We start from the raw sequence: 24,057 nt of genomic DNA, 5'->3' as shown, positions 1-24,057 counted from the left end.
AGGTAAAACGCGCCCTGACCCTGTCTAACTCACGGAGACCCAGATCCGCGACCCAGTCATTGAAACGACGCATCTCGGCCAAATCCACCCGAGAGTTATTCTTCTCCTCAACGGATCGAAGAAGGTTGAAGTCGCCTCCAACCACAACCGGGAGGGTCGCGGAGGAGATCTTGGCATGGAGCTCTGCCAAAAAGGCGGCGGATCGACTGTGATCGGCCGGACCATAGACCACTATGATCTCCCACTTGAAGTTTACGTCACGTTCCCAGACTTCCATACTAACAAAGTGGGTTCCACGGTCCATGGAGCCCACCTCAAAGGTAGCATCCTTCACACCTAATAGGATGCCACCGGAGTGACCGGTGACCCCACTAGACGGCAACCAGTGCCAGGCGAAAAGATGTCTACTAAGACGCTCAAGTTCCACCAGAGAGAACTCAGTGTGCATTGTCTCTTGGATTGCCACCACATCAATGGCTTCCTCACGCATGTACTCAATGAGCTGCCTGCGGCGGCCATCGTGGCCAAAGCCCCGCAGGTTCCAAAAAAGAGTGTGCATGATCACTCGCCTAACGGGTCCTCCCTGGACCCAACAGTGGAGGCAGCGCTAAGAGCCCGGCGTAGTTGAGCAGTGCGAGACCGAGTACGGCCACGAACCTCACTAGGATCGGCCTCAGGGGGGGCACGACCACGGGGGCGGCGAGGTGGAGGGGTGGGGGCCTCCGCGGCTGCTGCCGCCTCGCGGGCCCTAGTGGTTCCGAGGTGGCCCTCTAGGATTTCTTTTGCCTGGAGGGACGCAAGCTGCTCAAGGGCCGGGCCCTTCTCGCCACGGAACACAATAGCCGAATCAGCCGCTACCTTGGCAAGGTGCCCAAGAGGAACCCCGGCAAGAGCGGAAAATAAAACATCTACCTTTAGAAAACTGTGTGTACTTCCATCCAAGTTCACGTTTCAAAAAGTAGGCATGAGTTCTCTACTTTGTTGGCAGGAGAGGTCATGTGCCACAGAGATGAGAGTTGTAGAAAGTTATAATAAGAGAGCCTCCAAATTTTGGTATGAGCTTTCACAAATTTGGGATGATCCTTTCATCCAGATTTCACCCAACTTTCAGATTGCTAAGTCACAAATTTCAACTCCAACCTACCCTCAAACATCCAAAAGTGCAGTAAGTTGTGATCTAGAGTTTTAGATCTATTTGTTGTCCATAGCTGGATTTGTTCCTCGGACTTAGAAATGACATTCTACCATGCACATCATACTGCACATGTATCCACCTTTCATAGTTACTTTGAGATTCATGCCATGTTTTTTGGTTTTTGACATAGTTTTCCTTGCTCTAGAGTATTGCATAAAGTTTCGATGTTTTTCTTGCCTCATTGTGTACTGTGGCAAACGAGTGCACCTTATTTACTGGTACGTGACGATGCATTGTGATACACTTTGAACAGGAAAACAAAAGGCAAAGCAATATGCAATACTGTGATAGAAGGCAAACTTTGCCAAAACCAGAAAACGTGGCACAAATCTCGAAGCAACTGAGAGAATCCATGTAGTACGATATATCACGGGCATGGTAGAAAAACCACTCTCCTACAAGATTGTGATAAGTGCTTGCAAGAGATAAAGAGCCGAAACATGAACGCCAAATGCCAATGCAATTTGGAGCGCAAGAAGCAGATCAGTGTCCATGAAGCCACCTCGGGATTAAACCGTTGAGAGTTGCTCAAGGTTCGGGTCAAAAGAGTCGCTCGAGGAAGGCCACAAAGGTGTTGATTAGTTCGTTGTCGCAGGTCTTTTAGCTCACCAAATCAAACGGCCATACGTTGCCATCAAGCAACCACACCACACCACGAGGCCACCTATATCAACGCCTCAAGAACCCCTCCAAAATCACACATTCCTCGTTCCTCAAGGCGCGCACACACACACGCACGCACGCCAGGACACCACCACCTTTATCTGCATATCCAAATCGTACGTACGCACGCCATGGGCGCCATGGACGAGCTCATTTCGAGCGGCGCGCACAACGCCACCACGGCCCCGTTCCTCGACGCCGGCGGCCTCGCCAGCCTGCTCCCGCAGGTGCAGACGGTGGAGGTGCTCGTGGCAGTATTCATCTTCGTGGCCATCCACTCGCTCCGGCAGCGGCGCTCGCTGGGCCTCCCGTCGTGGCCGGTGGTCGGCATGCTCCCGTCCCTCCTCCTCGGCGTCCGGGGCGACATGTACGAGTGGATCACGGGCGTCCTCAAGGCGCGCGGCGGCACGTTCACGTTCCGCGGGCCGTGGTTCACCAACCTGCACTGCGTCGTCACCGCCGACCCGCGGAACCTGGAGCACCTGCTCAAGACCAAGTTCGGCAACTTCCCCAAGGGCCCCTACTTCCGCGACACCGTGCGCGACCTCCTCGGCGACGGCATCTTCGGGGCCGACGACGAGGTGTGGCGGCAGCAGCGCAAGGCGGCCAGCCTCGAGTTCCACTCCGCCGAGTTCCGCGCGCTCACGGCCAGCTCGCTGGTGGAGCTCGTGCACCGGCGGCTGCTGCCCGTGCTGGCCGAGACCGAGGCGGCCGGCGCGGCCGTGGACCTGCAGGACGTGCTCCTCCGCCTCACCTTCGACAACGTGTGCATGATCGCCTTCGGCGCCGACCCCGGGTGCCTCCAGAAGGGCCTCCCGGAGATCCCGTTCGCCCGCGCGTTCGAGGACGCCACCGAGGCCACCATCGTGCGCTTCGTCACGCCCACCGCGGTGTGGCGCGGGATGCGCGCCCTGGGCGTGGGCCACGAGCGGGTGCTCCGGCGCTCGCTGGCCGGCGTCGACGAGTTCGCGTACGACGTGATCAGGAAGCGCAGGGAGGAGCTCGCCGCCGCCACCGCGGCCGGCCGCGAAGAGGACGCCGCCGGCGGGCTCCGTCGGGCCGACCTGCTGACCATCTTCACCAAGATGCGCGGCGCCGACGGCGCCCCGGCCTACTCGGACAAGTTCCTCCGCGACATCTGCGTCAACTTCATCCTGGCCGGGCGCGACACGTCGTCCGTGGCGCTGGCATGGTTCTTCTGGCTGCTCAGCAAGAACCGCGGCGTGGAGGCCAAGATCCTGGAGGAGGTCGAGGGCATCGTGGCGGCGCGGGCCCGCAGCGGGGAGGTGGAGGAGCTGGTGTTCCAGCCGGAGGAGGTGAAGCGGATGGAGTACCTCCACGCCGCGCTCTCCGAGGCGCTCCGGCTCTACCCGTCCGTCCCCGTCGACCACAAGGAGGTACGTGCTACGTACTTCGTATCTTGCTCGTATAATACGTACATGCATGCACAATACACACACGATGCTATACATGGCACGACTGTCTCATGTTGCGACCTTGCATTCGGCGTTGGTGTTTGGTGGAACTAACTTGACCTCATGACACCAAGTTCCCAAGTGTGTGAGCCCTTCCCCATCATCTGCATGAGGAAATTAAAGCAAGCCAAAGGTAGCTTCTCCTACAACAAAACAACGATGTGTAGAATTTTTTACTAGCTAGATGGTGTACGATGTGTACAATTTTGTACCTCGAGTCAAATAGGAACGATGACAAGTAACTGGGTTATTGTGGATACTGCTAGTCTGCTACTGAGGTCGACTCTTACCCAAGTCGATGGACGCATGCGAATTCCAATTAATTCGTTGCACCTCACTAACTGGAGTTTTGAGCTTGCATCATCGTGAAGCTAACGTGTAAAAAGAACTTACGCAAGATTTATACTACTAGGTGGTAGAGTAGTAGGTTGTCAGTTGGTCGTCTACTGATGTTTCTGGGTAGTTGTAAGGCTTCAAAAGGTTGACAGAGACACGTGTCTCATAGATTCAGTTGCAGTTGCACCTGTGCTCAGGTTTACTATACTTAATGATAGGTCTGCAAATTAAGTTGATTGCCAACAAGGGTACTCTTTACCTTGTTCGTAGAAAACCCAAAAGCAGACCACAGCATCTTTAGTCAGACCACCTAACCTCATCTACCTGGACTGGAGTAGGTGAAAGCACATCATAACAAAACTGAAGCAGTGACAGTCAACAAGTTAGCATGTCACCATGATAACTGTACTGTGCATAATTTTCTCATGATCCGTCCATCCATGATCAGGTTGTGGAGGACGAGGTGTTCCCCGACGGCACGGTGCTGAAGAAGGGCACCAAGGTGATCTACGCCATGTACTCCATGGGGAGGATGGAGAACATCTGGGGGGAGGACTGCAGGGAGTACAGGCCAGAGCGGTGGCTCAAGGACGGCCGCTTCATGGGCGAGTCCGCCTACAAGTTCACCGCCTTCAACGGCGGCCCGCGCCTCTGCCTCGGCAAGGACTTCGCCTACTACCAGATGAAGTTCGCCGCCGCCTCCATCCTCCGCCGCTACCGCGTCGACGTCGTCCAGGGACACCCGGTGGCGCCCAAGCTGGCGCTCACGCTCTTCATGAAGCATGGCCTCAAGGTGACGCTGGCCAAGAGGGACGACAAGGCCAAGCTCTGAACCACATCAAACATCCTCTGGTGGTGTGTTCCCAAGTGGTGGTGTGCTCTCCGGTGATACTTTGCAGGAGAAAAGCTGATGCTGTGTGGAAAAAAAAAGAGCTTTCCTCCCTTCTTTCTTTTTTCGCTTTCTGCTTATTACACTTTGATGATATTGTTACTATGTCCTTGATTTGTTACGTTTTGCATTGTTAGCATCTATATAGTTTAGCCAACAAATGTAGAACCTCTGTATATGTGTACTTTGTAATGGTGAAGCACAGCATGACTATAGCTTCAGGTGTTGTTGTTACCGGCGAAGATATTTAGTGGTATATTATTTGAATATAAAACACCTGCAAGATATGATGAGATCTTTTTAAATAAATGTGCTCTCAATCAGATAGAACTGCTTATATTACCAAGAGCAATCTTTCAGAGTTTTAATCAGAAAAGAAAAACATAGGCAACATCCAGGGACTCTGAAATATCTGGTAAAGAGTCTTGTCATTTATTCATTATATTCAGAGCTCTTGCGTTTTGGGGAAAGTTTCATGGGAACCTGAACAGTGATGTAAAACCAGATGGTAATCCATGGCTTTTTATCGATGTAAGTTGGTGAACGTTGGTTGGCCAACTTCATGCCTTGCCCTCCCAGCCCACGGTCTGGTTGGTCAACTTCAAGCCCTGCCACTCCACTCTTCATAGAATTCAGCCACAAAATTTTCCATGAACTTGTGCCTTTTCTCTGCTCTCTTTTTCCCAGCCTGTGTGCAGAGTGAACTATGTGTCATGTATGGAATACATAATGGAAGGCTACAGCATGTACGTCATGTTTGTACTGAGAACCATACATGGTATTTATAACAATGATTATAGTTAATACTACCTCAATGTCAAAATATATGTTGATTACAACATCGAAAGTTCGAAACGATACCCACCATGACATTATGACCATCAACTTCTTTGAAAATAAAATAGTTCTAAATTAAAAAAAAAGTAATTTCATGATGAATCAGGCATGTTGTACATTAAATGACTGACCTTGGTTATTTGTTGTGCATTAAAAAAATATTTAACTGACACAGATTATAAAGGAAATGTATTTTTACATAGACAACATTGATGTATATAATGGGATTTATTAGTAAGCTGGATCTCACCTGCATGCTATGTGCAACCGAAGCCAAGTAGACCTTAACATAACTCTACTAATCTTACTAAGCTCAATAGGTCTAAAGCGGCAATTCTTTCTTTCTGGGTTTAGACAAGAGAAAGTACAGAAGAAAATAAAAAGGACCAGTATTTCATAGCTCAGCCCTGACCTCGGTCTTCATCATGTCCTTCAACTTAAAAAGTTTCTCGTGGAAATGATTAATTGATGTTTGTTTCTCCTCCTTGGACATATACTTCTCCTTTGACAAATTATCCCGTGGAAGTACGTTAGGATCATGTAATGCACTGTTCTTGCTCCCTCCATATGTAAAACATCTTGCAACACCTACAATGTTAATTGGGAAGATTAGGGGGACATACCACATATTCAGATAAAAGGTGACCATCCCTTTTGGGGACAAACAATAAACAAAATATGACCAGATGTGTAGCAAAAGAAAATACATTCTCGATTTTCTTTGGCCAAACTTTATAGCTAACAATTGAGAATGTGTAACCATTTCTCAGTTCTAGTGAACCCAGTAGGATCCAGAACATTTCGTGTAACATCGGTCAGATTAGGTACAACCATGGAAATAAATGACACAGGTTGTGCCCTGTTTTGATATTTCCATGTACTAGCTCATCTTCAGATTCTAGCGGCATACCACATTCACATGACTTACATCTGCATTCTATCAGTGATGCTTTTGTTTCATCAATAACGTGCCAGGGAGCTAGACACCTAGACATACTATTTGTGTGCATTGCTTGCAGATATACAAACAGTGGTATATTTTGTAATTAATTCTAGTCTACGTGCCAAAACCAAATGCTGGGACAATCATTAAATGAACTTAAAACAGCAGAGCCAGATAAAGACAGACGGAAGACAGGACGTGCAGAAAGAATGTGTATAACCAGAGCTCTGCATAGTTGTATGGTTTTAGAATTATTAAAGAAATTCCATTATGCGAAACAGATACATACATTTATGGTTGAGCAGTACTTACCAATCGCACCAATTGCATCCAGACGATCTGCATCTTGCACGATTGCAAACTCAAGAGTGGGCTCCGCATTAAGCTTATTTGAAACCTCATTTTTGAATCCTGCAGTTAACATTGCGGGTGTAACTTTGTAAGAATTAGACAAATTGTGCAATGGTGTTACAAGAAATCTCAACACACTAAGCACTACTAATGGGTATTCGGTTCAAGTAACAGATAACAACGGTAACCTTTGAAATAGCTCAATGAATTATTTTTATTGCATAAAAATATGAGAATTGATGCATGCAGAGATAATATGGACAGCTAATAAATAACATCATATACGGAGAAAACATTAACATGCAGAATGAGCCAATGCAGGCGTTTGAATTTTTACTTGAACTACCCTAAAAAGAACTAAAATTAGACCAAAGTGCTCCAAGTGAGCTATAACATCGACCGAAAAGGAAAAAACATGGTCGATTACAGGAAGTTGCTTCTTTTTCAATTATAACATAACAATTCATCGAAAGATCCACAAAGACAGACAACTCACCCATCCCTGTAATAATGGCCACTATTTCCTCCCTCTGTCCCTCCTCCAACCCTACCTCTTCAAGAAACCTTTTGACAATGCTCATATCCTCCACATTATCCCTATCCATTCATCCCATCAGATTCACTTACCAAGCATAGAACACTCTCAACGACCGGACAATACAATATATACAACCGTCAAACAGAAAACAGTACAAGACTTCTATGAGATCAACAGTTTAGCTAACTCAGCTCAACTTTCCTCTCACTCTTCAAGATCGGAAGAAGACATTTAGCAAAGCAACGACAAGTTTTCTCACTTGGTGTACTTGTAATCACCTGCACGAACAGAGGTAGCAAGAAATGGGAGTTCCCCATCAGTTGTTCAAATCGAGAGCTAATCGGCTCAAGCAAATCCATGAACACAATCAATAACGAAGCAGTGGGGCAATTGCCACTTACCGATGTCGTGCAGGAGAGCAGCCAGTTCCACCTGGAGCAATCACCCCTCACGGATTAAACAAACAATATCGATAGACAAAGTTCCACACATCAAGTGGAAGAACTGGCGGAGGACAGAAGATGAGGCGAGGGGTTGTTACGATGAGGAGGCGGTCGGGGGAGGAGACGCCCTGCTCGGCGGCGAGGGAGAGCGCGAGGTCCCGGACGCGGAGCGCGTGGGCGGCGTCGTGGGAGGCGTCGCGCCCGCTCATCTCCCTCTCAACCAGCTCCTCAGCACACCGCACCGCCGCCGCCGCCGCCGCCATTTTCTGTGAGCTGTGTGCAGAGCAGGAGGCGGCTGAGAGTCCGTTGGGGTCGGGGGCTGCTAGTGCTACTGAGACACGGACAGACGAAGGTGGGTCTTGCCGTCGGAGCGGGATGGCCTCTGACGAGGGGCCACTGACATGTGCGCCTGGGTCCACATGCCAGTGCGAGTATACTATTGCAGAAGTCTGCTATCCTCCGGTCAGTCTCAAAGTAAGGTCAATTTTACCGTGCGACCCCATCCTATTCAGGTGTATCTGTTTGAGATAGAATGAACGAATAGCGTGACCTAACGCGCGACCCAAACGGACAAATGTCCAGATTTCGTCCGTTTTCGATTCATCCCAGCCCAAACTTGCGCCGAATTTGGGGTGAAACGGACATCGCGCAGACGGGCTCGTCGCACGCCCTTGCCCCCCTCCCCCAGTGGCCTGCTTGTCGGGGACACTAGCAGTCCCTTCGCTTCCAACGCCTCCACTCCCTCTCCCCACCCCGCCCTGCTGTCGGCGCCGCCACTATTCTCCGGTCGCCTCCTCACTGCGCACCCCTCTAGCCGTCCATACCAAACCACGTCTCGACATGGCCGTCACCACGCCCGCGCTTTCGCCGTTGTTTTGGCCATCGATTGGAGGAGATTTGACTGTTGCCGTCGTAGCCGGTGGCAGAGGGGATACGACGTACCACGGCGGCCACGTCAGCTTTCGACAAGTGCTCCGGTCTCCAGACCGGCCAGTAGTCGGCCGCCAACCACCCCTGCTGCATCGAGGTGATCATCGCGGCCTCTTTGCCACCACGACCGTAAGGTGTTCGACACTTTGCCCACAAAGGTATGGACAGTGGAGATGAATTTTTCTTCCACCACTTCATTTATTCATCGGACGATTCGTCGTCGGATGATGAAGATCTTGTGGTGGCTGCACTGGTCGTTCATGACCACATTGAACGGCAGCTTCCTCAGTACAGGGGGTCACTCCCTGGCCGTGCTCCCAACCTGAACCGCAACAGGGAGACAGGCCATGCCCTGCTCTATGCCGATTACTTTGCGAACACCCCGCTCTTCAAACCGGATAAATTCCGTCGCCGTTTTTGTATGGCAAGGCATCTATTTAGTCGTATCCGAGAGGGAGTGGTTGCTCATGACCCATACTTCGAGTGCAAGACAGATGCCCTTGGCAAGCTCGGATTCTCCTCTTACCAGAAATGCGCCGCGGCCATCTGCATGCCTGCATATGGAATTTCAGGCGATCTGGTGGATGAGTATGTGCGTATGAGTGAGACCACATGTCTGATGTCATTGTACAAGTTCTGCCAGGCCGTGGTGGCAGTGTTTGGCCCTGAGTACTTGAGGCAGCCAACCGCCGCTGATACAGAGAGATTGTTGGCGACCAACGCAGCTAGAGGCTTTCCAGGCATGCTTGGCAGCATAGATTGTATGCATTGGGAGTGAAAGAACTGTCCATTTGCTTGACAGGGCCAGTACAAGGGGCATGGCAAAGCGTGCACTGTCATATTAGAAGCGGTGGCTTCACAGGATCTTTGAACATGACATTCCTTCTTCGGCATGGCAGGTTCTCACAATGATATCAACGTGCTACAGCGTTCTCCAGTCTTCGTAAGGCTTGCAGAAGGCCACTCCCCATATGTCAACTTTGAGATCAACAGCCACTAGTACAACAAGGGATACTACCTAGCTGATGGTATATATCCTTAGTGGTCAACTTTTGTGAAGACAATCTCGAACCCCCAAGGCGAGAAGAGAAAGAGATTTGGACAAATGCAAGAGAGTGCTAGAAAGGATTTGGAACGTGCTTTTGGTGTGCTTCAATCCCGATGGGTTATCGTTCGAAACCCTGCACTGTCATGGGATGAAGGGGAGCTTTGGGAGGTGATGACTGCTTGTGTGATCATGCACAACATGATCGTCAAGGACGAGCGTGATGATAGGATCTTCGACCAAGGATTTGATTGTCAAGGTGAAAATATTGAGCCCCTGCACCAAAAACCGGCCACGTTTGAATAGTTTGTTCAATTCCATCGTGAACTGCGTGATTGACTGTTGGGGAACGTAGCCGAATTTTAAAAAAATTCTACGCATCACCAAGATCTATCTATGGAGTCATCTAGCAACGAGGGAGAGAGGAGTGCATCTACATACCCTTGTAGATCACGAGCGGAAGCGTTCAAGAGAACGGGGTTGATGGAGTCGTACTCGTCGTGATCCAAATCACCGAAGATCCTAGCGCCGAACGGACGGCACCTCCGCGTTCAACACACGTACGGAGCGAGGACGTCTCCCGCGCCTTGATCCAGCAAGGAGGAGGGAGAGGTTGAGGAAGAGGGCTCCAACAGCAGGACGACAGCGTGGTGGTGGTGAAGCTGCAGTACTCCGGCAGGGCTTCGCCAAGCTCTTACGGAGGAGGAGAGGTGTTGGGGAGGGGAGGGGCTGCGCCTTGGATGTTGTTTGCAGCCCTCCCCTTGCCCCTCTATTTATAGGGGAAGGAGGAAGGGGGCCGGCCCCCTCTAGATGAGATCTAGAGGGGGGGCGGCGGCCAAGGGGAGGGGGCTTGCCCCCCCCAAGCAAGGGGGGCGCCCCCTTTAGGGTTTCCCCCCCCCCCCCCAACCCTAGGCGCATGGGCCCAAGGGGGGGAATGCGGCCAACCCATGTAGGGATGGTTCCCTTTCCTCTACAGCCCATTAGGCCCTCCGAGAGAGGTGGCCCCTCCCGGTGGACCCTCGAAACCCCTCTGGTGGCCCCGGTACAATACCGATATGCCCCCGAACCTTTCCGGTGACCGTATGACAACTTCCTACATATAAATCTTCACCTCCGGACCATTCCGGAACTCCTCGTGACGTCCGGGATCTCATCCGGGGGCTCCGAACAACATTCGGTAATCACATACAAGTCTTCCTAACAACCCTAGCGTCACCAAACCTTAAGTGTGTAGACCCTACGGGTTCGGGAGACATGCAGACATGACCGAGAAGACTCTCCGGTCAATAACCAACAACGGGATCTGGATACCCATGTTGGCTCCCACATGCTCCTCGATGATCTCATTGGATGAACCACGATGTCGAGGATTCAATCAATCCGTATACAATTCCCTTTGTCAATCGGTACGTTACTTGCCCGAGACTCGATCGTCGGTATCCCAATACCTTGTTCAGTCTCGTTATCGGCAAGTCACTTTACTCGTACCGTAATGCATGATCCCGTGATCAACCACTTGATCACATTTAGCTCATTATGATGATGCATTACCGAGTGGGCCCAGAGATACCTCTCCGTCATACGGAGTGACAAATCCCAGTCTCGATTCGTGCCAACCCAACAGACACTTTCGTAGATACCTGTAATTTACCTTTATAGTCACCCAGTTACGTTGTGACGTTTGGCACACCCAAGGCACTCCTACGGTATCCGGGAGTTGCACAGTCTCATGGTCTAAGGAAATGATACTTGACATTCAGAAAAGCTACAGCAAACGAACTACACGATCTTTGAGCTATGCTTAGGATTGGGTCTTGTCCATCACATCATTCTCCTAATGATGTGATCCCGTTATCAATGACATCCAATGTCCATAGTCAGGAAACCATGACTATCTTTTGATCAACGAGCTAGTCAACTAGAGGCTCACTAGGGATGTGTTGTGGTCTATGTATTCACACATGTATTACGATTTCCGGATAACATAATTATAGCATGAACAATAGACAATTATCATGAACAAAGAAATATAATAATAACCATTTTATTATTGCCTCTAGGGCATATTTCCAACAGTCTCCCACTTGCACTAGAGTCATTATTCTAGTTACATTGTGATGAATCGAACACCCATGCAGTTTTAGTGTTGATCATGTTTTTCTCTAGGGAGAGGTTTAGTCAACGGATCTGCCACATTCAGCTCCGTATGTACTTTACAAATCTCTATGTCTCCATTTTGAACACTTTCACGAATGGAGTTGAAGCGACGCTTGATATGCCTGGTCTTCCTGTGAAACCTGGGCTCCTTGGCAAGGGCAATAGCTCTAGTGTTGTCACAGAAGAGAGTCATCGGGCCCGACGCATTGGGTATGACTCCTAGGTCGGTAATGAACTCCTTCACCCAGACTGCTTCTTGTGCTGCCTCCGAGGTTGCCATGTACTCCGCTTCACATGTAGATCCCGCCACAACGCTTTGCTTGCAACTGCACCAGCTTACTGCCCCACCATTCAAAATATACACGTATCCGGTTTGTGACTTAGAGTCATCCAGATCTGTGTCGAAGCTAGCATCGACGTAACCCTTTACGACAAGCTCTTCGTCACCTCCATACACGAGAAACATGTCCTTAGTCCTTTTCAGGTACTTCAGGATATTCTTGACCGCTGTCCAGTGTTCCATGCTGGGATTACTTTGGTACCTTCCTACCAAACTTACGGCAAGGTTTACATCAGGTCTGGTACACAGCATAGCATACATGATAGACCCTATGGCCGAGGCATAGGGGACGACACTCATCTTTTCTCTATCTTCTGCCATGATCGAGCATTGAGCCGTGCTCAATCTCGTACCTTACAATACAGGCAAGAACCCCTTCTTTGACTGATCCATTTTGAACTTCTTCAATATCTTGTCAAGGTACGTACTCTGTGAAAGACCAATGAGGCGTCTCGATCTATCTCTATAGATCTTGATGCCTAATATATAAGCAGCTTCTCCAAGGTCCTTCATTGAAAAACACTTGTTCAAGTAGGCCTTTATGCTTTCCAAGAATTCTATATCATTTCCCATCAACAGTATGTCATCCACATACAATATGAGAAATGCTACAGAGCTCCCACTCACTTTCTTGTAAATGCAGGCTTCTCCATAAGTCTGCGTAAACCCAAACGCTTTGATCATCTCATCAAAACGAATGTTCCAACTCCGAGATGCTTGCACCAGCCCATAAATCGAGCGTTGGAGCTTGCACACCTTGTCAGCATCCTTAGGATTGACAAAACTTCCCGGTTGCATCATATACAATTCTTCCTTAAGGAAACCATTAAGGAATGCCGTTTTGACGTCCATTTGCCATATCTCATAATCATAGAATGCGGCAATTGCTAACATGATTCAGACGGACTTCAGCTTCGCTACGGGTGAGAAAGTCTCATCGTAGTCAACCCCTTGAACTTGTCGATAACCCTTAGCGACAAGCCGAGCTTTATAGATGGTCACATTACCATCCGCGTCTGTCTTCTTCTTAAAGAACCATTTATTTTCTATGGCTCGCCGATCATCGGGCAAGTCAGTCAAAGTCCATACTTTATTTTCATACATGGATCCTATCTCGGATTTCATGGCTTCCAGCCATTTGTCGGAATCCGGGCCCGCCATCGCTTCTTCATAGTTCGAAGGTTCACCGTTGTCTAACAACATGATTTCCAAGACAGGGTTGCTGTACCACTCTGGTGCGGAATGTGTCCTCATGGACCTACGAAGTTCAGTAGTAACTTGATCTGAAGTTTCATGATCATTATCATTAACTTCCTCTCTAGTCGGTGCAGGCACCTCAGGAACATTTTCTTGAGCTGCGCAACTTACCGGTTCAAGAGGTAATACTTCATCAAGTTCTACTTTCCTCCCACTTATTTCTTTCGAGAGAAACTCTTTCTCTAGAAAGGACCCATTCTTGGCAACAAAGATCTTGCCTTCGGATCTGAGGTAGAAGGTATACCCAACAGTTTCTTTAGGGTATCCTATGAAGACGCATTTTCCCGACTTGGGTTCGAGCTTTTCAGGTTGAAGTTTCTTGACATAAGCATCGCATCCCCAAACTTTTAGAAACGACAGCTTAGGTTTCTTCCCAAACCATAATTCATATGGTGTCGTCTCAACGAATTTCAACGGAGCCCTATTTAAAGTGAATGCGACAGTATCTAAAGCATAGCCCCAAAATGACAGCGGTAAATCGGTAAGAGACATCATAGATCGCACCATATCCAATAGAGTGCGATTATGACGTTCGGACACACCATTACACTGAGGTGTTCCAGGCGGCGTGAGTTGTGAAACTATTCCACATTTTCTTAAGTGTGTGCCAAATTCGTGACTCAAGTATTCTCCCCCACGATCTGATCGCAAGAACTTGATTTTCTTGTCACATTGATTCTCAACCTCACTCTGAAATTCCTTGAACTTTTCAAAGGTCTCAGACTTGTGTTTCATTAAGTAGACATACCCACATCTACTCAAGTCATCAGTGAGGGTGAGAACATAACGATAGCCACTGCGAGCCTCAACACTCATTGTGTTGGGGAACGTAGCAGAAATTCAAAATTTTCTACGCATCACCAAGATCAATCTATGGAGTAATCTAGCAACGAGGGGAAGGAGAGTGCATCTACATACCCTTGTAGATCGCTAAGCGGAAGCGTTCAAGTGAACGGGGTTGATGGAGTCGTACTCGTCGTGATCCAAATCACCGATGATCCTAGTGCCGAACAGACGGCACCTCCGTGTTCAACACACGTACAGCCCGGTGACGTCTCCTACGCCTTGATCCAGCAAGGGGAGAAGGAGAGGTTGGGGAAGACTCCATCCAGCAGCAGCACGACGGCGTGGTGGTGGTGGAGGAGCGTGGTACTCCAGCAGGGCTTCGCCAAGCACCGCAAGAGACGAGGAGGGAGAGGGGTAGGGCTGCGCCAAGAAGGAGATTGAATCGTGTCTCTGGCAGCCCAACACCTCAAGTATATATAGGGGGAGGGGACGGGCTGCGCGCCCACCTAGGTTTCCACCCCTAGGGGTGGCGGCCAGCCCTAGATCCCATCTAGGGGGGCGGCCAAGGGGGAAGAGAGGGGGGGCGCACCACTAGGTGGGCCTTAGGCCCATCTGAGCCTAGGGTTTGCCCCCTTCCACTCTCCCTTGCGCCTTGGGACTTGGTGGGGGGGCGCACCAGCCCACCTGGGGCTGGTCCCCTCCCACACTTGGCCCATGCAGCCCTCCGGGGCTGGTGGCCCCACTTGGTGGACCATCGGGACCCTCTCGGTGGTCCCGGTACATTACCGATAAAACCCGAAACTTTTCCGGCGACTAAAACAGGACTTCCCATATATAAATCTTTACCTCCGGACCATTCCGGAACTCCTCGCGACGTCCGGGATCTCATCCGGGAATTTGAACAACATTCGGTAACCACGTATATCTATTCCCTATAACCCTAGCGTCATCGAACCTTAAGTGTGTAGACCCTACGGGTTCGGGAACCATGCAGACATGACCGAGATAACTCTCCGATCAATAACCAACAGCGGGATCTGGATACCCATGTTGGCTCCCACATGTTCCATGATGATCTCATCGGATGAACCACGATGTCAAGGACTTAATCAATCCCGTATACAATTCCCTTTGTCTAGCGGTACGATACTTGCCCGAGATTCGATCGTCGGTATCCCGATACCTTGTTCAATCTCGTTACTAGCAAGTCTCTTTACTCGTTCCGTAACACATCATCCCGTGATCAACTCCTTGGTCACATTGTGCACATTATGATGATGTCCTACCGAGTGGGCCCAGAGATACCTCTCTGTTTACACGGAGTGACAAATCCCGTCTCGATTCGTGCCAACCCAACAGACACTTTCGGAGATACCTGTAGTGTACCTTTATAGCCACCCAGTTACGTTTTGACGTTTGGCACACCCAAAGCACTCCTACGGTATCCGGGAGTTGCACAATCTCATGGTCTAAGGAAATGATACTTGACATTAGAAAAGCTTTAGCATACGAACTACATGATCTTGTGCTAGGCTTAGGATTAGGTCTTGTCCATCACATCATTCTCCTAATGATGTGATCCCGTTATCAACGACATCCAATGTCCATGGTCAGGAAACCGTAAGCATCTATTGATCAACGAGCCAGTCAACTAGATGCTTACTAGGGACATGGTGTTGTCTATGTATCCACACATGTATCTGAGTTTCCTATCAATACAATTCTTGCATGGATAATAAACGATTATCATGAACAAGGAAATATAATAATAACCAATTTATTATTGCCTCTAGGGCATATTTCCAACAGTCTCCCACTTGCACTAGAGTCAATAATCCAGTTCACATCGATATGTGATTAACACTCAAGGTCACATCCCCATGTGACTAACACCCAAAGAGTTCTGGGTTTGATCATGTTATGCTTGTGAGAGAGGTTTCAGTCAACGGGTCTGCAACATTCAGATCTGTATGTACTTCGCAAATTTCTATGTCATCTTGTAGATGCAACTACTACGCTACATTTGGAGCCATTTCAAATAACTGTTCTACTTGGAGCTATTCTAAATTGTTGCTCCATTATACGTATCTGGTATCTCTACTCAGAGCTATCCGGATAGGTGTTAAGCTTGCATCGACGTAACTCTTTACGTCGAACTCTTTATCACCTCCATAACCGAGAAACATATCCTTATTCCTCTAAGGATAATTTAGACCGCTATCTGGTGATCTACTCCTAGATTACCTTTGTACCCTCTTGCCAGATATGTGGCAAGGCACACATCAGGTGCGGTACTCAGCATGGCGTACCGTATAGAGCCTATGACAAAAGCATAGGGGACGACCTTCGTCCTTCCTCTTTCTTCTGCCGTGGTCGAGCTTTAAGTCTTAACTTCATACCTTACAACTCAGGCAAGAACTCCTTCTTTGACTGATCCATCTTGAACACCTTCAAGATCATGTCAAGGTATGTGCTCATTTGAAAGTACCATTAAGCGTTTTGATCTATCCTTATAGATCTTGATGCTCAATGTTCAAGTAGCTTAATCCGGGCGTTCCATTGAAAAACACTTTCCAAATAACCCTATATGCTTTCCAGAAATTCTACGTCATTTCTGATCAACAATATGTCAATAACATATATTCATCAGAAATTCTATAGTGCTCCCACTCACTTCTTTGGAAATACAAGTTTCTCATAAACTTTGTATACACCCAAAATCTTTGATCATCTCATCAAAGCATACATTCCAACTCCGAGATGCTTACTCCAGTCCTTAGAAGGATTGCTGGAGCTTTGCATACTTATTAGCATCTTTCAGGATTGACAAAACCTTCCGGTTGTATCACATACAACCTTTCCTCAAGAAAATCATCGAGGAAACAATGTTTTGACATCCTATCTGCAAGATTTCATAAATAATGCAGTAATCGCTAATATAATTCCAATAGACTCTTAGCATCGCTACGAGTGAGAAAGTCTCATCATAGTCAACTCCTTGAACTTGTCGGAAAACATCTTAACGACAAGTCGAGCTTTCTTAATGGTGATACTTACCATCATTGTCTGTCTTCCTTTTAAAATCCATATGTACCTAACAGCCTTACGACCATCAAGTAGTTCTTCCAAAGTCTACACTTTGTTTTCATATATGGATCCTCTCTCGGATTATATGGCCTCGAGCCATTTTGGAATCCAGGCCCACCATCGCTTCTCCATAGCTCGTAGGTTCATTGTTGTCTAGCAACATGACTTCCAAGATAGGATTACGTACCACTCTGAAGTAGTACGCATCCTTGTCATCCCACGAGGTTTGGTAGTGACTTGATCTGAAGTTTCATGATCACTATCATAAGCTTCCACTTCAATTGGTGTAGGTTCCACAGGAACAACTCCTTGTGCCCTGCCACACACTAGTTGAAGAGACGGTTCAATAACCTCATCAAGTCTCCACCATCCTCCCACTCAATTCTTTCGAGAGAAACTTTTTCCTCGAGAAAGGACCCGATTCTAGAAACAATCCCTTATTGCTTTCGGATATGAGACAGGAGGTATACCCAACTATTTTGGGTGTCCTATGAAGATGCATTTATCCGCTTTGGGTTCGAGCTTATCAGCCTGAAACTTTTTCACATAAGCGTCGCAGCCCCAAACTTTTAAGAAATGACAGCTTAGGTTTCTCTAAACCATAGTTCATACGGTGTCATCTCATCGGAATTACGTGGTGCCCTATTTAAAGTGAATGTGGTTGTCTCTAATGCCTAACCCATAAACTATCGTGGTAATTCGATAAGAGACATCATGGTATGCATCATATCCAATAGGGTGCGGTTATGATGTTCGGACACACCATCACACTATGGTGTTCCAGGCTGTATTAGTTGTGAAACAATTTCCACAATGTCTTAATTCTGTGCCAAACTCGTAATTCAGATATTCATCTCTATGATCATATCATAGATCTTTTATCCTCTTGTCACGACGATCTTTCAACTTCACCCTAAAATTACTTGAACCTTTCAATAATTTAGACTCGTGATTCATCAAGTAAATATACTCAACATCTACTCAAATCATCTGTGAAGTAAGAACATAACGATATCCACTACACGCCTCAGCACTCATTGGACTGCACACATCAAAATGTATTACTTCCAACAAGTTGCTTTCTAGTTCCATTTTACTGAAAACGAGGCTTTCAGTCATCTTGCCCATGTGGTATGATTTGCATGTCTCAAGTGATTCAAAATCAAGTGAGTCCAAACGGTCCATTTGCATGGAGTTTCTTCATGCATATACACCAATAGACATGGTTTGCATGTCTCAAACTTTTCAAAACGACTGAGCCCAAAGATCCATCAACATGGAGCTTCTTCATGCGTTTTATACCGATATGACTTACGTGGCAGTGCCACAAGTAGGTGGTACTATCATTACTATCTTATATCTTTTGGCATGAACATGTGTATCACTACGATCGAGATTCAACAAACCATTCATTTTAGGTGCAAGACCATTGAAGGTATTATTCAAATAAACAGAGTAACCATTATTCTCCTTAAATGAATAACCGTATTGCGATAGACATAATCCAATAATGTCTATGCTCAACGCAAACACCAATCTCGATGGTAGAGGGAGCGTGCGATGCTTGATCACATCAAGCTTGGAAAAACTTCCAACACATATTGCCAGCTCACCTTTAGCTAGTCTCCGTTTACTCCGCAGCCTTTTATTTCGAGTTTACTAACATTTAGCAACCGAACCGGTATCTAATACCATGGTGCTACTAGGAGTACTAGTAAAGTACACATTAACACAATGTATATCCAATATAGTTCTATCGACCTTGCCAGCCTTCTCATCTACCAAGTATCTAGGGTAATTCTGCTCCAGTGGCTGTTCCCCTTATTACAGAAGCACTTAGTCTCGGGTTTGGGTTCAACCTTGGGTTTCTTCACTAGAGCAGCAACTGATTTGCCGTTTCATGAAGTATCCCTTTTTGCCCTTGCCCTTCTTGAAACTAGTGGTTTCACCAACCATCAACAATTGATGCTCCTTCTTGATTTCTACTTTTGTGGTGTCAAACATCGCGAATATCTCAAGGATCATCATATATGTCCCTGATATATTATAGTTCATCACGAAGCTCTAGCATCTTGGTGGTAATGACTTCAGAGAAACATCACTATCTCATCTGGAAGATCAACTCCCACTCGATTCAAATGATTGTTGTACTCAGACAATCTGAGCACAAGCTCAACAATTGAGCTTTTCTCCCTTAATTTGCGGGCTAAGAAAATCGTCGGAGGTCTTATACCTCTTGACGTGGGCACAAGCCTGAAATCCAAATTTCAGCCCTCGAAACATCTCATATGTTTCGCGACGTTTCAAAACGTCTTCGGTGCCTCAACTCTAAACCGTTTAACTGAACTATCACATAGTTATCAAAATGTGTATGTCAGATGTTCGCAACATCCACAGACGACGTTCGAGGTTCAGCACACTGAGCGGTGCATTAAGGACATAAGCCTTCTATGAAGCAATGAGGACAATCCTCAGTTTACAGACCTAGTCCGCATAATTGCTACTATCAACTTTCAACTAAATTTTCTCTAGGAACATATCTAAACAGTAGAACTGAAGCGTGAGCCACGACATAATTTGCGAAGACCTTTTGACTATGTTCAGGATAATTAAGTTCATCTTATGAACTCCCGCTCAGATAGACATACCTCTAGTCATCTAAGTGATTACATGATCCGAGTCAACTAGGCCGTGTCCGATCATCACGTGAGACGAACTAGTCAACATCGATGAACATCTTCATGTTGATCGTATCTTCTATACGACTCATGTTCGACCTTTCGGTCTTCTGTGTTCCGAGGCCATGTCTGTACATGCTAGGCTCGTCAAGTCAACCTAAGTGTTTGCATGTGTAAATCTGTCTTACACCCGTTGTATGTGAACGTTGGAATCTATCACACCCGATCATCACGTGGTGCTTCGAAACAACGAACTGTCGCAACGGTGCACAGTTAGGGGGAACACTTTCTTGAAATTATTATGAGGGATCATCTTATTTACTACCGTCGTTCTAAGTAAACAAGATGCAAAAACATGATAAACATCACATGCAATCAAATAATAGTGACATGATATGGCCAATATCATATAGCTCCTTTGATCTCCATCTTGGGGCTCCATGATCATCTTGTCACCGGCATGACACCATGATCTCCATCATCATGATCTCCATCATCGTGTCTCCATGAAGTTGCTCGCCAACTATTACTTCTACTACTAAGGCTAACACGTTTAGCAATAGAGTAAAGTAATTTACATGGCGTTTCTCAATGACACGCAGGTCATACAAAAAATAAAGACAACTCCTATGGCTCCTGCCGGTTGTCATACTCATCGACATGCAAGTCGTGATTCCTATTACAAGAACATGATCTCATACATCACATATATATCATTCATCACATCCTTTAGCCATATCACATCACAAAACACTTGCTGCAAAAACAAGTTAGACGTCCTCTAATTGTTGTTGCAAGTTTTTTACGTGGCTGCTATAGGTTTCTAACAAGAATGTTTCTTACCTACGCCAAAACCACAATGTGAATTGCCAATTTCTATTTACCCTTCATAATGACCCTGTTCATCGAATCCGATCCAACTAAAGTGGGAGAGACAGACACCCGCCAGCCACCTTATGCAACTAGTGCATGTCAGTCGGTGGAACCGGTCTCACGTAAGCGTACGTGTAAGGTTGGTCCGGGCCGCTTCATCCCACGATGCCGCCGAATCAAGATAAGACTAGCAACGGCAAGATAATTGACAATATCGACGCCCACAACTACTTTGTGTTCTACTCGTGCATAGTAACTACGCATAGACCTAGCTCATGATGCCACTGTTGGGAACGTAGCAGAAATTCAAAATTTTCTACGCATCACCAAGATCAATCTATGGAGTAATCTAGCAACGAGGGGAAGGAGAGTGCATCTACATACCCTTGTAGATCGCTAAGTGGAAGCGTTCAAGTGAACGGGGTTGATGGAGTCATACTCGTCGTGATCCAAATCACCGATGATCCTAGTGCCGAACGGATGGCACCTCCGTGTTCAACACACGTACAACCCGGTGACGTCTCCTACGCCTTGATCCACCAAGGGGAGAAGGAGAGGTTGGGGAAGACTCCATCCAGCAGCAGCACGACGGCGTGGTGGTGGTGGAGGAGCGTGGTACTCCAGCAGGGCTTCGCCAAGCACCGCAAGAGACAAGGAGGGAGAGGGGTAGGGCTGCGCCAAGAAGGAGATTGAATTGTGTCTCTAGCAGCCCAAAACCTCAAGTATATATAAGGGGAGGGGAGGGGCTGCGCCCCCACCTAGGTTTCCACCCATAGGGGTGGCAGCTAGCCCTAGATCCCATCTAGGGGGGCGGCCAAGGGGGGAGAGAGGGGGGCGCACCACTAGGTGGGCCTTAGGCCCATCTGAGCCTAGGGTTTGCCCCCTTCCACTCTCCCTTGTGCCTTGGGCCTTGGTAGGGGGGCGCACCAGCCCACCTGGGGCTGGTCCCCTCCCACACTTGGCCCATGCAGCCCTCCGGGGCTGGTGGCCCCACTTGGTGGACCACCGGGACCCTCCCGGTGGTCCCAGTACATTACCGATAAAACCCGAAACTTTTCTGGCGACCAAAACAGGACTTCCCATATATAAATCTTTACCTCCGGGCCATTCCGGAACTCCTCGTGACGTCCGGGATCTCATCCGGGACTCCGAACAACATTCGGTAACCACGTATATCTATTCCCTATAACCCTAGCGTCATCGAACCTTAAGTGTGTAGACCCTACGGGTTCGGGAACCATGCAGACATGACCGAGATAACTCTCCGGTCAATAACCAACAGCGGGATCTGGATACCCATGTTGGCTCCCACATGTTCCACAATGATCTCATCGGACGAACCACGATGTCAAGGACTTAATCAATCCTGTATACAATTCCCTTTGTCTAGCGGTACGATACTTGCCCGAGATTCGATCGTCAGTATCCCGATACCTTGTTCAATCTCGTTACTGGCATGTCTCTTTACTCGTTCCGTAATACATCATCCCGTGATCAAATCCTTGGTCACATTGTGCACATTATGATGATGTCCTACCGAGTGGGCCTAGAGATACCTCTCCGTTTACACGGAGTGACAAATCCCAGTCTCGATTCGTGCCAACCCAATAGACACTTTCGGAGATACCTGTAGTGTACCTTTATAGCCACCCAGTTACGTTGTGACGTTTGGCACACCCAAAGCACTCCTACGGTATCCGGGAGTTGCACAATCTCATGGTCTAAGGAAATGATACTTGACATTATAAAAGCTTTAGCATACGAACTACATGATCTTGTGCTAGGCTTAGGATTGGGTCTTGTCCATCACATCATTCTCCTAATGATGTGATCATGTTATCAACGACATCCAATGTCCATGGTCAGGAAACCGTAACCATCTATTGATCAACGAGCCAGTCAACTAGAGGCTTACTAGGGACATGGTGTTGTCTATGTATCCACACATGTATCTGAGTTTCCTATCAATACAATTCTAGCATGGATAATAAACGATTATCATGAACAAGGAAATATAATAATAACCAATTTATTATTGCCTCTAGGGCATATTTCCAACACATTGGACCGCACACATCAGTATGTATGATTTCCAATAAGTTGGTTGCTCACTCCATTGTTCCTGAGAACGGAGTCTTGGTCATTTTACCCATGAGGCATGGTTCGCACGTGTCAAATGATTCGTAATCAAGAGACTCTAAAAGTCCATCTGCATGGAGCTTCTTCATGCGTTTGACACCTATGTGACCAAGGCGGCAGTGCCACAAGTATGTGGGACTATCATTATCAACCTTACATCTTTTGGTATTCACACTATGAATATGTGTAGCATTATGCTCTAGATTCATTAAGAATAAACCATTCACCATCGGAGCATGACCATAAAACATATCTCTCATATAAATAGAACAACCATTATTCTCGGATTTAAATGAGTAGCCATCTCGAATTAAACGAGATCCTGATACAATGTTCATGCTCAAAGCTGGCACTAAATAACAATTATTGAGGTTTAAAACTAATCCCGTAGGTAAATGTAGAGGTAGCGTGCCGACGGCGATCACATCGACCTTGGAACCATTCCCGACGCGCATCGTCACCTCGTCCTTCGCCAGTCTCCGCTTATTCCGCAGCTCCTACTTTGAGTTACAAATGTGAGCAACCGCACCGGTATCAAATACCCAGGAGCTACTATGAGTACTGGTAAGGTACACATCAATTACATGTATATCACATATACCTTTCGTGTTGCCGGCCTTCTTGTCCGCTAAGTATTTGGGGCAGTTCCGCTTCCAGTGACCACTTCCCTTGCAATAAAAACACTCAGTCTCGGGCTTGGGTCCATTCTTTGGCTTCTTCCCGACAGCTTGCTTACCGGGCGCGGCAACTCCCTTGCCGTCCTTCTTGAAGTTCTTCTTACCCTTGCCTTTCTTGAACTTAGTGGTTTTATTCACCATCAACACTTGATGTTCCTTTTTGACTTCTACCTCTGCTGATTTCAGCATTGAATATACCTCAGGAATGGTCTTTTCCATCCCCTGCATATTGAAGTTCATCACAAAGCTCTTGTAGCTCGGTGGAAGCGACTGAAGGATTCTGTCAATGACTGCGTCATTCGGGAGATTAACTCCCAGCTGAGTCAAGCGGTTATGCAACCCAGACATTTTGAGTATGTGCTCACTGACAGAACTATTTTCCTCCATCTTACAGCTGAAGAACTTGTCAGAGACTTCA

General features: G+C 47.4%; 2 protein-coding genes across 2 annotated transcripts; one reads left to right on the top strand and one right to left on the bottom strand.

The window, feature by feature from the left end:
• Positions 1-1,876: 1,876 nt before the first annotated feature.
• On the top strand, positions 1,877-4,773 carry LOC123046509 (cytochrome P450 86B1). The gene is made up of 2 exons (XM_044469900.1): positions 1,877-3,255; positions 4,118-4,773. Exons 1-2 carry the CDS (start codon positions 1,990-1,992, stop codon positions 4,499-4,501), a joined length of 1,650 nt encoding a protein of 549 aa, XP_044325835.1. The 5' UTR covers positions 1,877-1,989; the 3' UTR covers positions 4,502-4,773.
• Positions 4,774-4,863: 90 nt separating this feature from the next.
• On the bottom strand, positions 4,864-8,074 carry LOC123046516 (uncharacterized protein YpgQ). Its single transcript, XM_044469911.1, has 7 exons — positions 7,769-8,074; positions 7,629-7,659; positions 7,487-7,505; positions 7,186-7,286; positions 6,651-6,749; positions 5,808-5,983; positions 4,864-5,246 (listed from the first exon to the last, which is right to left on the bottom strand). The coding sequence occupies exons 1-7, from the start codon at positions 7,931-7,933 to the stop codon at positions 5,160-5,162; spliced, it is 678 nt and encodes a 225-aa protein (XP_044325846.1). The 5' UTR covers positions 7,934-8,074; the 3' UTR covers positions 4,864-5,159.
• Between the last annotated feature and the right edge of the window lie 15,983 nt (positions 8,075-24,057).

The sequence above is a fragment of the Triticum aestivum genome, chromosome 1A (genome assembly GCF_018294505.1).
Source record: "Triticum aestivum cultivar Chinese Spring chromosome 1A, IWGSC CS RefSeq v2.1, whole genome shotgun sequence".
Lineage (NCBI taxonomy): Eukaryota > Viridiplantae > Streptophyta > Magnoliopsida > Poales > Poaceae > Triticum > Triticum aestivum.
The sequence above is the reverse complement of the archived record's forward strand: the minus strand, read 5'-3'. Positions and strand labels throughout refer to the sequence as shown.

What these genes read in the sequence shown, in the direction of transcription:
- LOC123046509 (XM_044469900.1), top strand. Translation starts at nt 1,990, where the DNA reads ATGGGCGCCATGGACGAGCTCATTTCGAGCGGCGCGCACAACGCCACC. An exon ending in TCCCCGTCGACCACAAGGAG is followed by an intron (nt 3,256 to 4,117) that starts GTACGTGCTACG and finishes ATCCATGATCAG; the next exon opens with GTTGTGGAGGACGAGGTGTT.
- LOC123046516 (XM_044469911.1), bottom strand. Translation starts at nt 7,933, where the DNA reads ATGGCGGCGGCGGCGGCGGCGGTGCGGTGTGCTGAGGAGCTGGTTGAG. An exon ending in GGCCATTATTACAGGGATGG is followed by an intron (nt 6,750 to 7,185) that starts GTGAGTTGTCTG and finishes TGTTAACTGCAG; the next exon opens with GATTCAAAAATGAGGTTTCA. An exon ending in GGATGCAATTGGTGCGATTG is followed by an intron (nt 5,984 to 6,650) that starts GTAAGTACTGCT and finishes TTAACATTGTAG; the next exon opens with GTGTTGCAAGATGTTTTACA.